Source organism: Somniosus microcephalus, chromosome 1 (assembly GCF_052327205.1).
Source record: "Somniosus microcephalus isolate GS21.2 chromosome 1, FLI_Smic_1.0, whole genome shotgun sequence".
Taxonomy (NCBI): Eukaryota; Metazoa; Chordata; class Chondrichthyes; order Squaliformes; family Somniosidae; genus Somniosus; species Somniosus microcephalus.
Window position 1 is genome coordinate 84,675,653 of NC_140987.1, and position 15,686 is coordinate 84,691,338.

The 15,686-nt window shown below is 43.8% G+C and overlaps 1 protein-coding gene and 1 long non-coding RNA gene across 6 annotated transcripts in view; one reads left to right on the forward strand and one right to left on the reverse strand.

The window, feature by feature from the left end:
- The window catches only part of LOC147124215 (sodium/potassium/calcium exchanger 2-like), a 295,035-nt gene extending 290,575 nt beyond the window's left edge, over positions 1-4,460 (reverse strand). For 2 of the 5 annotated variants that reach the window (XM_085983958.1, XM_085983947.1), the window contains exons 1-2: positions 4,096-4,459; positions 1,480-2,620 (exon numbers count right to left, since the gene is read on the reverse strand). In XM_085983958.1, coding sequence (XP_085840084.1) covers positions 1,480-2,421 — 942 coding nt within the window. In that variant the 5' untranslated portion in view covers positions 2,422-2,620; positions 4,096-4,459. Of the gene's footprint in view, positions 1-1,479; positions 2,621-2,844; positions 2,919-4,095 lie in introns of those variants that run through there. The other 3 variants (XM_085983952.1, XM_085983954.1, XM_085983950.1) reach the window with 3 other exon arrangements.
- The window catches only part of LOC147124216 (uncharacterized), a 55,434-nt gene continuing 42,777 nt past the window's right edge, over positions 3,030-15,686 (forward strand). The window contains exon 1 of the long non-coding RNA XR_015077869.1: positions 3,030-3,629. This is a non-coding gene — a long non-coding RNA (uncharacterized LOC147124216). The remainder of the gene's footprint in view (positions 3,630-15,686) is intronic.

Consider the following 15,686-nt stretch of genomic DNA (forward strand, 5'->3'; position numbering starts at 1 on the left):
AAAACCCACTAAGTGCCCTCTTAGGGCACTAATGGGTGGCGCAGGCCACTGAATTTCTAGGCCTATGACTATCTCAAAGCTGCCATATTGACAGAAGCCTGAAGGAGGGGAGGGATCAGAAAAGGACAGAAATAAACTTAATATAGCACTATCCTTCCCAAAAAGATACGGTAAAATTAAAATATATTAGTGAAAAATCCAATGGAAACACTGATGCGTTCCTTCTCTGGCAGACTGTAGCAACTACCATGTGTCCTATGCATCTCAGACTGTTGGTTACTGCAAAAACACATTCTACATATAAATTGTTCCAACCTGATCAGGTCTCATTCCATGAGTTTTTGTAGTAAAGGTTAATAAATTTACAAATGAATCTTGATAAATGCATAACACTTTCAAGAAATGTTACTGGCTTGTATTTAAAAAAAAGAAATGGAAACTGGAAAGTAGGGCTTTCTACTTAATTTTTAATTATTTTTTACACTTGATTGAGAATAAATCTGTGATTTTAGTGCTGGAAATTGGAACATTTTGGGGAACCAAAGTTAGGATCAAGCATTCTCTTCAGATATAGTGCAATAGATATATAGAGTAAAGCACCCTCCATTCTGCTCCAACAACGTGCCTTAGCTGGAAACTGATCACTCGCTACGGCACCAGGGTTATATTTTTCCCCCATTTTCCATAACAACCAATATTGTGGTCTCCAAGAGGTCAATTAGTGCTGTGTAGCAACAGCCTGCCCCCATTATTCAGATTTTAAAAAGTAGTTTTGTCTTCTCAAAAGCAGTGCATTATGTATTCTAAAGAAGTTGACTGTTTGGGTAAATCATAATGAAGGCCAGTCAACCTATGGAGTGCTTTTTTTTTTGGACTTGCCTGGAATTGTAGCCAATTATTCAGAGCTCATTCCACATTTTTGGACCAAAACCAAGTATAAACAATAACTCGTTAAAATTGCAGCAAATCCTATGGCCTGATAATTTGACGGAATGTTTTTAAATTTTAGCCATGCTTCTATTACCAATGCTGTGCTTTTAATGACACAAATCGATGTGCCTAAATCCAAGCATTGAATTTACAGCTAGACAGGCCTTCAAGAAAATGATAGTGAGTTTGCTGCCAGCTTAATCTTTGCTGAATATAACTTTTATCTCACACACTATAGCCAACAGTATCTTCCTTGCACCCAAGGATTTAACCCATCAATCGACCCAGTTGACATGAAAAATGTGCTCCAATGCAATGAAAACAATTATATATTTTATATCCCTGCCAATGCATAGAGGCTCATTCCCATTGTATAACTGTAACACCTCCTCTCCATTAATTGCAGAATCTTTCAACTCTGAAAACCCAGTCTTGCTCTCCCCAGAATCCAAATCAGTAGGTAAAACTAGCACACAACAACCATTGGCATTGGGGGAGGGCAATTCTTTAACTCTGTTCTAATCAATTTAAAAATAAAACTGCACATACCTTTTCATCACCATCTGTCGCTGTTGCCTCCACCACTTTGTTCCTGTTTAATTTCTTTTTCACCCATCGTTCCAACACAAAGTTGAACTTCATGAAGATCACATAGCATCCATAGGCTGACAACAAAATTGCACTCTCCCACCAAACGATGGAATTATCCAGGAAGAAAAGTATAAGCAAAATCAGGTCAATAATATAAAAGGACACATCTCTGAACAGTGGCCACCAGGTGAGGTACAGAATTTCTTTGGAGAATATAGCACACATCCCAATTACAAACAGGATGTTGAAGACTGCAGAGCCCACTATGGTCCCAATCCCAATATTGCTGTGAGATATAAAAACTCCTATTAAAGAAGTGAAGAGTTCTGGGGCTGACCCACCAGCAGCCATAAAAGTTGCCCCTGCCACGTCATCCGATATTTTCAGCTTATCAATGATAACTGTCAACGAGGGTACAAAAAATTCATCACACACTATGGCTAAGGCTATGAACATGTAAATCATGCCTAATATGTGGAGTAGGACAGCTCCTTTCCTTCTTTGCGCCAGTGAAAAGATATCTTTAGGATAGTCTGCAGAGCTTTCATTATTGCGATAGAGCGTGGCTCTGCGCACCTCGTGCTTTAAGGTAAGCTCGGATTTAGGGGTATCATTCTGAACATTGGAAAACTTCTGTTTTTCCTGGAAACCCAATAGAGTTCTGCGTTTGACCTGTGGGTTTTCTGGGTTGGCTGACGTCCAGTCGAAGGCACTGAATAAGAGGGAAAACACGCTGAGAGCCATTAAACCAAGGCAAAAGCCCGCAATTCGCGACAGTGTCAGCTTCCTCCTGCCCTGGTGCTTGTGCTGTCTGAAAGCCCGAGCCGCGGTAGAAAGTTGCTGTCCCGCGCAGCAGAGAGCCGTCTCCAAACCTTCAGCGGTCGAGGTCTTCGAATCCATGGCTGGACTATTCTTGACTTTCGGTGATGGGATTTTTTTTTTTCCTTTTTAAAGTTGACTGATTGTAGCAGAATTCTTCATACACTATCCGTCTTCATGACGTTGGGAAGAAAATAGTCTGAACGACAACTCAGATACTTTAAAATGAACGTTGTATTCTTCGTCTAATGGTGGAACTGGTGATGTGAGCTTCAATGTCCTGCGGAAACAAGGCAATACCGAATGTAAAGAGGCTACTGAATACCAGCCTATACCTGCTGGGTTTTAATTGGAAATAAAGCAATTGCTGTAAAACTAGCCAATTTAAAAACCACACACACACACACACACACACACACACACACACATATATACTTGAATTAAACAGAATGCTAAAATTTACTTCAGCAAAAATACAAAGGATTTATCTTTATTCTACATTACCAGGAGCTACATCGGCTACAGTCTGACTACCTAGTGCTCCGGGTAAAGTCAGCCTCCGGTGTAGTACTGAGCCATACCAACAGAAAGGGAGGGGAAAGAGGAAGAAAACAAATCAGCCAAGGTTCTGGCTTTTAATCACAGTCCAGTGACCCCTGCTGGTAAATGCAGTACGAGGAGGTTGGGCGAGATCAGGATCTACTGCAATGGCCTTCATAGGTCAGCCAACTCTTATTGTCCAAGCCCAGGTTTTAAGAATATCCACATGGGCAAGATATCAAGAGAAAGTGCAGCTTGCGAAACCCGACTCCGGCAACAAGTTCACCATGCCCTTAGAAAAAAAGAGGGAAACAAGCAGCTGCAGTCCGTGAGGTAAATGCGGAGACCAAAAAGCAATTGTAACCCTTCATTCGAAACAGAACAATCTCAACGTCAGTGGCAGGAGTAAATACGGGTAGAAAAAATTAACCGTCGACAGTGAACGCCGATAATTGCAATTAGTTATCTTGCGTTCAATTAACATTTGGTATAACCATCAGCGGCGAGCAGATTATAGTCTTAAGTTGCGCCACATTAAAAAGGAAAGCTTCTTGCCCTTTTGTCTTTGACGAAAGATGAGAAGCGCAGGAGGAACAAATCAAACTGTGAACATCAAATATTGCGGCGGGACAATTATTCAAGAGCAGTTTGGTGTCTAAGAGCCGAGCCCGCAGCCTGAAGGGGAACTGTATGTAATGCAAAGGCTTTTCTATTCCACTCTACCACATACACAAAAAAAACCAGATCAGGTAAATGGCACTAATACTCAGCGAACTGTATACGTTTCAGACAACATATTTCACACTAATGTTTGCAAGCTTTTTGGTAAAATGCGTGAGACACGACATACTGATCAATATTTCTGTGCAAAAATTTTTTTCTGCGGCAGTCAGTACATTTGTTTTAAAAAATCCTTGCTAGTTTTGAATAGCTCAAAGGCTCAGATCAATAGTGGCGCTCGCCGACTCCCGATATGTATTTCAACACTTGCAAATGTTTCAGTACTCTCCAATCGGCACTTTTGTGTAGAGATGACCGCAAGCGAAAACAATCGGTTGTAAATCTTGCCGATTTGACTCCGTTACAATTTTTTTTTTTTTTAAATTGGTAGAAAGCACAAAAAAATCCAAATAAATCAAGCAGTTTGTTTGCATTTATATACAAGTGTGTGCATTTCCAGATACTTTAATCGCATGCACTTAAAATAAATCTTACCGTGGTGTTCAGTAGCAGCAGGCTGAGTTCAAGCGTGGAGTCCTCTCCTCTCTCCTCTTCTGATTGAACTGCTGCTGCTGCTGTGCAGCCATCAGGAGGAGCTCCGGGAGATTGACTGCAGGCAGGATTCACACACACGCACATATCAGTCAGCCTCATCCTCCTTCACCAGCAGATCTCATCCTCAGGAGACCAGAGAGAGCGCGCCATAATCTTGCCACAAGACGCTGGTGTATCACGTGAGCACCTTTAAAACAACATAATATCCTTTAGCCCCTTGGTTTTTCTTAAATCTGAGGATAAAGAAAGCATCGGATAAGCAAGATGCTGCACTATCCTCCGATCAGTCTTTGCCGAGGAACAGTTGTCATGGTTACGAACGCGGTACATTTGAATACACAACGCAAAATAGATACACGATTTTTTAAAGTGCTAATTTGTAGTGGGGATGCGGCGCTTATGAGATGGGAATTCATTGGGAGTGAGCTAGCTGCCTCACGAGAAGATTCAGCCGTGATCATGAAAACTGATGTGTCTGTGAGGGAGTTCTGGGCGCTACAGAAGATTTCACTGGGAAAAGCTCAGGGTTTATTGCGTCAAAGAGTGAACGTATCTGGAAAATGCTTCTCCATCAAGTGAATACCATCATCAGTAGATGCTGGCATAATTCTGAATGTTACAAATTATATTTGAGATATTAAACGGATATCAATTTAACGTGCGATGTAGTTGGCCGTAAGCAAGACTGTGTTGATAAAAGTTAACCTCTGGTGTATTTGCGTGTCATCAGTTATGGTACGTTTTGCGCATTCCCACGGTGTTTACAGACTACTAAACAGGATGCAGGCAAAATCTAACGTGATGAAACTAATTCTATTTGCTGACTATACTGCATTAACTGTGGTTAGCGATCTATTATTCTGCAGCGACAGAAATGCTGCTGATTAGATAACTTGCAAGTCAGCTTGTTTTAATAATAGGTAATTGTTTCATTTGAATGCGGGATGACATGGTCATGGGATGCATCACGATGGATGGGTCCAATGTTTTACGTGCATTTACACAGCTCCCCAATAGCTTGATCCGAGCTTTATATTTCTGTTGCTGTTAGCAGTTTTGTCAGCTGGCATTTAGCCTTTGAAAGGGAGGGAGTGTGATTAGTGTCCAGTAAACCACACATTGCAAAGCAATCTGCTCGTGGATGAGAAGGGACGAGGTTGTGCATATATCAGATGTATCGGTTACAAGCTGGTTAGAATACAAGTGGTTTGGATAAACCAAACAACAAATACTACAAAAGTTACTTTATAACCTATGGATTGGCGTTATGAAGGGTGCCACAGAATTTGACACACTTTTAAATTGCAACCAAAACAATGTATTTTAGCATACAAAGATACAGTATTCTATTCATATTTTCTTAGCTATGGAATAAAATGCTTCGTGGAACACTCCCCTCCAACAATTTGTTGAATCTGCAATTCTTTAAAATTGTTGACAATTATAATTTTTAAAGAAACAATTAATTTTCTGTTACAGATTTTGATTGAACATGACCCCAGTAATTACCTTTGCTTGTAAAGTAGTCCAGTTAAAATGTAGTTTTTAATGAAGAATCACATTCTGTAGATTAAGATAATTTGCCCTTGGGCTCGATTTTAACAGCCCTGAGGAGGCGGGTCGGCAGCAAAAATTGGAAAAAATGGCTTCAGACTGCCAGCCTGCCTCCATCCTGCCCCCATGCGATTTTTGTGAGTGTCGGGTCAGCCGCTCCCAAACGGAACCGGTGGGACAGGTAGTTAACAGACTGTTAACTGCCTTGCTAATCCTATTTTGATAGTGGTTCCCCATTTTCGTGCTTCTGGCTCCTGTTTCCCATCTTGTCAGAAACAGGCCAGCTGCAAGGAGACGAGTTGCCGGAGGGTATGATTTGTAGTCATTGGTGCGGCACATTCAAAGCGCTCCTGAAACATGGCTGACATTCAAATGCAACAACTTTGTTGGAGGTTTGGGATAAGATTTTGCACATCTACTGACCTTGTGACTGTTCAAGCTGACACCCATCAGCAGTGTGACCTGACTGGAATAATTTCTGGCCACTTTGAGTGTGTGCTTGCAAGCTTCTTGCCTCAAATGAAATCTATAGCAACGGGATGGGAACCATTTATGTTCTCTCATCCTGGTCATCATAATCGGAGGAGCAGCAGCCACGTGACTCAGTGCAGATCTTCCTTGGAAGAAGAGGAGGAGGACAAGGAGGAAGAAGAAGAAGAGGAGGAGGAGGAGGCACACCTTGCGTGCTCTCTTGTGACCAATGCAGCATCCCTCCAATTCACTGCTGCCCGTCAAGCAGGGTATGCACATTACCATGCCAAATTCACATAAGCTTACTGTTCAACCATAGGTGGTTACCATATGGCTCTCTAATTATAGGCGACCTTCCTCCAATGTCATACATCATCTCTGCTATAACCGGTTCTTTCTTATCACTTTCACCATCAGCGTTACAAATGCAAGTCACCCTGAGCCCTCAATGCGCATTTGCCATTTCCCAGAACACATAGGCCACAGACTCAACTGTTTGCCATCATTTTGCTTTACAACAGTGAGAAAAGGATCACAAAGCAAGAACAAGCAGAAAAATAATGCCAAAACACCCACTATATGTGCTTTATCTTTCTCTTACGCGTGCTTCTACGTGGTGCTATCCCTGTGGCTTCAGCAGATGTAGAGGCACCTTGCTGACTAGGATGCTGCGCGTGCATAGACACCTTTGGCAGGCGTCCTCTGGGTTTGGGAACCTGGGAGGACTCTGCAACAGTCTGCTGTTCCTGTGGCTGTGCAGTGGCTGAAACTGCCACCTCAGTTGGCTCTGCAAAGTGGGTCTCTGACCGAGGGCTCCACAATGGCATGGTCGTGTGAGCACTTGGAGAGGAGCCCACAGTTCTTTGTAGCCTGTCACCAACATCCCTCTCATGGGTCATCCACACCTCAGTGCTGGCAAATGGCTGGAGAGCAACTTGCTGCACATCAAAGGGGCCATGAGGACCCGTATCTGCACTGGCAGTCCTCATAGAAACATAGAAGATAGGAGTAGGAGTAGGCCATTCAGCCCCTCGAGCCTGCTCCGCCATTCAATGAGATCATGGCTGATCATCCAAACTCAGTACTCTGTCCCTGCCTTCTCCCCATATCCCTTAATCCCTTTAGCCTTAAGAAATATATCCAACTCCTTCTTGAATATATTTAATGAATTGGCCTCCACTGCCTTCTGTGGTAGAGAATTCCACAGGTTCACCACTCTCTGGGTGAAGAAATTCCTCCTCATCTCTGTCCTAAATGGCTTACCCCTTATCTTTAGACTGTGACCCCTGGTTCTGGATTCCCCCGCCATCGGGAACATCCTGCCTCTAGTCTGTCTCGTCCTGTTAGAATTTTATAAGTTTCAATGCGATCCCCTCTCATTCTTCTAAACTCCAGCGAGTATAAGCCCAATCGACCCAATTTCTCCTCATACATCATTCCTGCCATCCCAGGTATCAGTCTGGTGAATCTTCGCTGCACTCCCTCCATGGCAAGAACATCCTTCCTCAAATAACGTGACCAAAACTGCACGCAATACTCAAGGTGTGGTCTCACCAAGGCCCTGTACAACTGCAGCAAGACATCCTTGTTCCTGTACTCAAACCTTCTCGCTACAAAGGCCAACATACCATTTGCCTTCTTAACCGCCTGCTGCACCTGCATGCTTACCTTCAGCGACTGGTGCACCCAGGTCTCGTTGCACTTCCCCCTCTCCCAATCTATTGCCGTTCAGATAATAATCTGCCTTCTTGTTTTTGACACCAAAGTGGATAACCTCGCATTTATCCACATTATACTGCATCTACCATGCATCTGCTCAATCGCCCAACCTGTCCAAATCACACTGGAGTTTCTCGGCATCCTCCTCACAGCACACACGCCCACCTAGCTTTGTGTTGTCTGCAAACTTGGAGATATTACATCTAGTTCCCTTGTCTAGATCATTAATATATATTGTGAATAGCTGGGGTTATAGGACCGATCCCTGCGGTACCCCACTAGTCACTGCCTGCCACTCGGAAAAAGACCCATTTATTCCAACTCTTTGCTTCCTGTCTGCCAACCAGTTCTCTATCCAAGTCAGTACCTTGCCCCCAATCCCATGTGCCTTAACTTTACACGCTAATCTCTTATGCGGGACCTTATCAAAAGCCTTCTGAAAGTCCAAATACACCACATCCACTGGTTCTCCATTATCTATTCTACCAGTTACATCCTCAAAAAATTCCAGTAGATTAGTCAAGCACGATTTACCTTTTGTAAATCCATGTTGACTTTGTCCGATCCTGTCACTGTTTTCCAAGTGCTCTGCTATTACATCTTTTATAATGGACTCTAGCATTTTCCCCACTACCGATGTCAGGCTTACCGGTCTATAATTCCCCGTTTTCTCTCTACCACCTGTTTTTAAATAGTGGGGTAACATTAGCTACCCTCCAATCCATGGGAACTGTTCCAGAGTCTACAGAATTTTGGAAGATGACCAGCAATGCATCTACTATTTCTAGGGCCACTTCCTTAAGTACCCTACGATGTAGATTATCTGGCCCTGGGGATTTATTGCCTACAATCCCATCAATTTGCCTAACGCCATTTCCCTACAAATACTGATTTCATTCAGTTCCTCCCTCTCATTAGACCCTATGTTCCCCGACATCTCTGGGAGGTTATTTGTGTGCTCCTTTGTGAAGACAGAACCAAAGTATGTATTTAATTGGTCTGCCATTTCTTTGTTCCCCATTATAAATTCCCCTGATTCTGACTGCAAGGGACCTACGCTTGACTTCACTAATCTTTTTCTCTTCACATATCTATAAAAGCTTTTACAGTCAGTTTTTATGTTCCCTGAAAGCTTACTCTCGTACTCTATTTTCCCCCTCTTAATTAATCCCTTTGTCCTCCTTTGCTGAATCCTAAACTGCTCCCAATCCTCAGGTTTACGTTTTTTCTGGCCAATTTATATGTCCTCTCCTTGGATCTTATGCTATCCCTAATTTCCCTTGTTAGCCACGGTTGAGTCACCTTTTTTGTTTTATTTTTATGCCAAGCAGGGATGAACAAATTCTGTAGTTCATCCATGCGACCTTTGAATATTTGCCATTGCCTATCCACCGTCAACCCTTTGAGTAACATTCCCCAATCAATCCTACCTCATACCATCATAGTTTCCTTTATTTAAATTCAGGACCCTAGTCTCTGAGTCAACTACTTCACTCTCCATCTTAATGAAGAATTCGATCATATTATGATTGCTCCGCCCCAAGGGGCCTCGCACAGCAAGATTGCTAATTAATCCTTTCTCATTACATAATACCCAGTCTAAGATGGCCTGATCTCTAGTTGGTTCCTCAACATATTGGTCCAGGAAACCATCCCGTATACACTCCAGGAATTCCTCCTCCACAGTATTGTTACTAATTTGGTTAGCCCAATCTATATATAGATTAAAGTCACCCATGATAACTGCTGTGCCCTTATTGCACGCGTCTCTAATTTCCCGTTTAATGCCATCCCCAACCTCCGCATTACTGTTTGGGGGTCTGTATACCACTCCCACTAACGTTTTCTGCCCCTTGATATTTCTCAGTTCTACCCATACAGATTCCACATCATCAGAGCTAATATCCTTCCTTACAATTGTGTTAAATCCCCTCTTTAACCAGCAATGCTACCCCACCTCCTTTTCCTTTTTGCCTGTCTTTTCTGAATATTGAATACCCCTGGATGTTGAGTTCCCAGCCTTGGTCACCCTGGAGCCATGTTTCCGTAATCCCAATCATATCATATCCGTTTACCTCTATTTGCGCAGCTAACTCATCCACCTTATTACGAATGCTCCTCGCATTAAGACACAAAGCCTTCAGGCTTGTTTTTTTAACACTCTTGGATCTTTTAGAATTATTATTTACTGTGGCCATGTTTGATTTAAACCCTTGAGTTCTCTGACTGCCACCTTTGCTTTTCTCCTTCCTGTCTTTTGCTTCTCTCCTTGTTTCCCTTTCTTCTGTCTCCCTGCTCAGGTTCCCAACCCCCTGCCATTTTAGTTAAAACCCTCCCCCAGAGCACTAGCAAACACTCCCCCTAGGACATCGGTCCCGGTCCTGCCCAGGTGCAAACCGTCCAGTTTGTACTGGTCCCACCTCCCCCAGAACCGGTTCCAATGTCCCAGGAATTTGAATCCCTCCCCCTTGCACCATTCCTCTAGCCACGTATTCATCTGAAATATCCTTCTATTTCTACTCTGACTAGCACGTGGCACTGGTAGCAATCCTGAGATTACTACCTTTTGAGGTCCTATTTTTTAATTTACCTCCTAACTCCCTATATTCAGCTTTTAGGACATCATCCCGTTTTTCACCTATATTGTTGGCACCTATATGCATCACGACAACTGGCTGTTCACCCTCCCCTTCCAAAATGTTCTGCAGCCGCTCTGAGACATCCTTGACCCTTGCTCCAGGGAGGCAACATACCATCCTGGAGTTTCGTTTGCGGCCACAGAAATGCCTATCTATTCCACTTACAATAGAATCCCCTATTACTATAGCTCTACCCCTCTTTTTCCTCCCGTCCTGTGCAGCAGAACCACCCATGGTGCTAGGAAGTTGGCTGCTGCTGCCTTCCCCCGATAAGGCATCCTCCCCAACAATATCCAAAGCGGTATATCTGTTTGAGAGGGGGATGGCCCCAGGGGACCCCTGCACTACCTGCCTGCGCCTACTACTCTGTCTGGCGGTCACCCATTCCCTTCCTGCCTGTGCAGCCTTTACCTGCGGTGTGACCAACTCATTCAACGTGCTATCTGTTAAGTCTGTGGGTTGTATTATAAATAATCACAGACTCCACTGTTAACAAAATAAAACACGTCTTTACTATTCAGAGGCTCGGGCGATTCTGCCCTAGTTAACGTATCACAACCCTTATATACTGGTGTGGTCACTATCGGTATTACAGTATACATGAGCCAATAGATAGTGCCACCCTAAAGTAGTGCTCTTAAAGGCGAACGGTTACATTCTATAGTTCCCTTAAAGGTAAACGGTTACATACACAACACTCCTCCCTTCCTAGCTTATTACTTACAGAATCCCGTTAAACATACAATCTTCGACTTTATATAAACAGTTTGCAGATATACTCTCGATGGAGTCAACGTCATATAACAATTTACAGATATACTCTCAATGGAGTCAACGTCATATAACAGTTTACAAACATACTCTCAGTGGAATCAGTTTACAGGTTCAGTCTCTGTGGGAACAGTTCATAAATTCAGTCTCTGGTATTAATTCGTTCCAGACAGCATCCTCCATAGCTTTTTTTTTTTTTTTTTAACAGCTTGTACTTTCGTCCTGTTGAACCAGCAGTGCGGACTTATACAACCCACTGGCTGTCTTGATAATGTCCCTGGATTTTTTTTACAAATTTAGCACCTTTCGTAGTGTTCGGACTGAGGTAGTAGAAGTAATAATATTTTAAACAGTTATTATTTTCTGCTTCTTCTTTTTCTTTTCTGCCTTTTTGAAACTCTCCGAGCTCTTTTCCCGGCTGCCATCTGTAGCGCCACCAACTCTCTATGTTCCTTAGACCTTAAGTGCTTCCTCAGGATTTCAGCACTTTGGGAGTTCCCATCACAATTTGGGCAGACCACATCCTCATAACATTCGGTGTCACTCAACAGGTCAAAACCCTTCTTCAAGCAATCATATTCATCCTGCTCTTCCTTGGATGTCTGCCCTTCCTTCCCTCCTGGCCTCATTTGTGCGTTCAATCCTTTCCCTTCCTTCAGGGATTTCATTATCAGGCTATTTAATCCTTCTACTGAAGTAGCTGTTTCCCCATTCTCCTGTTCCCCTGGACGTAATTCAGCGTACTCCTCCATTTCATCCATCATTTTCTCCAATGCTTTCATCTTCTCTTCCTCTTGTACTTTGGCTTCCAGTGCTTGGAGAAGTTGCGCCTCGATGCTCTCTAGCTCATGTTCAGGGCCCATTCCCAGTTGAAACTGTTCTTCAAGTCGGTCAACCTCGGTAATTGCCGCCTCATATTTGTCTTGGGCTTCCTTCCATATTTTTATGAGTTCTGCCATGTCTTTCACCTCTACATCCTCATCTATGTATGGAACTTCTACCGATGAGTCTGTCTTGGCCCTGAGCTCCTCAAGAATTTCCTGCAGCCTTTGGACTTCTTGCTCATGTTCAACCTTTAGTTGCTCATATACTTCCAACGAAACTAGCTTTTCGGAGGTTGCTGAGTTAACCCCCTCCAGAATTGTAGTCTGGGCCTGTTCATACTGTTTTTTCAACTTCTCGCACTCTGCTTGTAAGGAGTCGTAGAGAAGAACTGGAATAAAATCCTGGCTTCCTGAAGATTCCTCTTCATTTGTTTCTTTCGCAATTTCCTGTTGGAGTTCAGCCAAGGCTGCTATGCTATCTGCCTCTCGAAGTCTCACTGCCATCAACTCTTCTTTATTCTTGCAGTCCATCTCAGCCATTTCCCGTTTACTTTCATTTAACTGAGTGAGTAGTCCCTTATTTTGGGCTGAGAGATATTGCACCTTCTCATGTAGACCCTTGCACTCCTTCTCTGCTTGACATAGCTGATTACCGCTGATTTGGTTCTGCGTTTCAAGTTCCAACATCCTTTGCTTAGCTTCTTTCAGTTTCGCCCCTATAAGCTCCTCTTGCAACATGGCCACATTATTCTCATCAGGTAAAGAAGCGTTTCTCTTTTCCATGTCCAAGATTTGTTTCTGCATCTCCTTAAGAGCACCCTGTGATTCAACTTCTCTTAACTTTGCCTGCACTAGCTCCGTCTCTAATTGCAGAACAAAATCCTCAGTGCAGCGTGATTTGCCCTTCTGCTGTATCTCTAGATCATGCAAATATTCTAACCCCTGAACATCATCAGGGAGATGTGATCGGTAATTGGTCACGATGGCTCTATGGTCGCTCTCTGCTTGAGCCAGTAGGTTCTGTTGTCTTTCCAGACTCTCCCATTCGGTGTCATAGAACTTTTTCATTGTTTTCATCTCTTGTACGAGGCGGTAACTTAATTGTTCTAATTGTTGTTGTACTTTGAAATAGCGTTGAGTTCGAGCCCGGTGTTCCTCCGTAATGCATATGTCTGTAGCTTGAACAGACTCAGAATTCTCTGTCTTTATGCACGCCATCGATTTTCCAACCTTAGTCCGTGAGTTAATGTTAACCTTGTTTTTCATACATAAGCTGGACTTATTGTCTTCCGGCTCAGAGTCTGAGCTGCTTGTCTGCACCGAGTCCTCACTCGTCATTGCTTGTCGGTAGTGCCATTCCATGTCTATTTTCTTGATCCACTCCCGTCCTAGAAGTGGTGGTCCTCCCTCAGGTAGTACGTACAAATTCATTCTTGGGTGTACTTTACCCCTATCTCTCACCTTGACTCTTATTTTCCCCATGGGGTATACGCGATGCCCCGTGTATGTCTGTAATATGAACTTGGTATTTCTTAAGGGTATGTGAGAGAATAGTCGGTGGTAGTCCTTTTGGTTGATGACTGATACAGCTGATCCCGTGTCCAGCTCCATTCGTACTTGGACTCCAGCTATTTTTAGTGTGACCCAGATCGTCTGTAGATCAGTTACTTTACCCACATTGTGGATTCTCAGACTATCCAACTCCTGGCTGTTTGGGTCTGAGTCTGAATTTTGTTCGTCTGAACTCTTTTCAGCCACCTGATGCACCTTGTTGTACTTTTCTTGTGGTGGTGGCTTCCTTTGTTTGTTGGTCTTCTTTCTGGACCTGCATACCTTCGCGATGTGACCCAGTTTGCCACATTTCCTGCACTCTTGATTCTTAAACCAGCACTGATTCTGGTCGTGCGTTGTCTTTCCACAACGGTAGCATTTGGAAATGCTTGCAGTAATTTGATCCTTCAGCACTGCTACGATCTCTTCGAAGGTCTGGTCCACTGGTTTAACTGGTGCTATTAGATGTTTCAAGAGCCCGTATGTTTTTGCTCCCATCGAATTTAACAAAGTTATTGCCTTGGCGTATATGGCTACGCAATATATTCCTATGCGTTCCCCATACGTGGCCCTGTCTTCTATTTCAGCATTAAAATCATTAATATTTCCTCGCTTAGGCATCTTCTTCTCTTTCCGAGAACAGCACAAGTATTTCTTTACTTATTATTAATTTTCTTCTCTTCTTGAGAACACCACAAGTATTGCTTTACTTATTTCTTGTTTCTGAAAATTCTAATTAATTTTCTTCTCTCTTCTTGAGAACACCACAAGTATTGCTTTACTTATTTCTTGTTTCTGAAAATTCTAATTAATTTTCTTCTCTCTTCTTGAGAACACCACAAGTATTGCTGTACTTATACTTATTTTCCCTCTCTTCTTGAGAACACACCAGCCTTTCTGAAAAATCTTATTACTTTCCTGAAATTCTTAATAATTTCCAAGATGGCGGTTTCCCGCTTCTTCCTTCTTGTTCAGCGGTTTCCCCGCGAAAAATGGCGGCTTTCCCGCGCTTCTCGCTCTCCCCGCCCACTTCGATGGCGGTTTTCCCGCGCTTCTCGGCGCTCTCCGCCCACTTCAATGGCGGTTATCACCCGTTCCCCGACGCTGACTTTCAGGCCGAGTGCGGGCCTTATCAGCGGATGCGATCGATGGCCCGGCTGCGCCTCGCACTTGAAAGCGGCCCCCGGCCTCTGGCTCACCCGCTCGCGCGGCTCTTGCTCGCTCCCTCCCGGGCTCTGGCTTACCCGCTCGCGCGTTTCACCGCGGCTCTTATCAGGGATTGCGATCGCCCTGTCTTTGCAGCCAACGCTGCGGCTTACCCACGAGGTTATGGAGGCTTCAGGGTCCTAATGCCTGTCGCTTCCAGCCTGTCGGTTCCAGACTGGTGAGGATTGAAACCTCTCTTCAACGTCCTGTCTTCGGACGAAGCCGCCGTGGAACAACTGCCGCAGGGTTCGAATCCCATCCTCGTCGCCAATGTTAAGTCTGTGGGTTGTATTATAAATAATCACAGACTCCACTGTTAACAAAATAAAACACGTCTTTACTATTCAGAGGCTCGGGCGATTCTGCCCTAGTTAACGTATCACAACCCTTATATACTGGTGTGGTCACTATCGGTATTACAGTATACATGAGCCAATAGATAGTGCCACCCTAAAGTAGTGCTCTTAAAGGCGAACGGTTACATTCTATAGTTCCCTTAAAGGTAAACGGTTACATACACAACACTATCCACGACGTCCTCCGCATCGCGAATGCTCATAACAAGGAAGTCCATGAAGTTCTGGTCTCTCTGCTCACTAGCTGCCCATCTCTCCTCCAGAGATGACAATCTATTTTGAACACTCACCATGTTTTCGTGACTCTGGCGACTTATTTCCTCCATGGCGGTTGCCAGCCTTTCCATGGATGTTGCCATCCTATCCATGGAGGTGCGTTCATGCGCCATTGCCTCCACCAAGGCGGAGCTGCTGTTAGAGATGGACTCCTCCATTCTCGC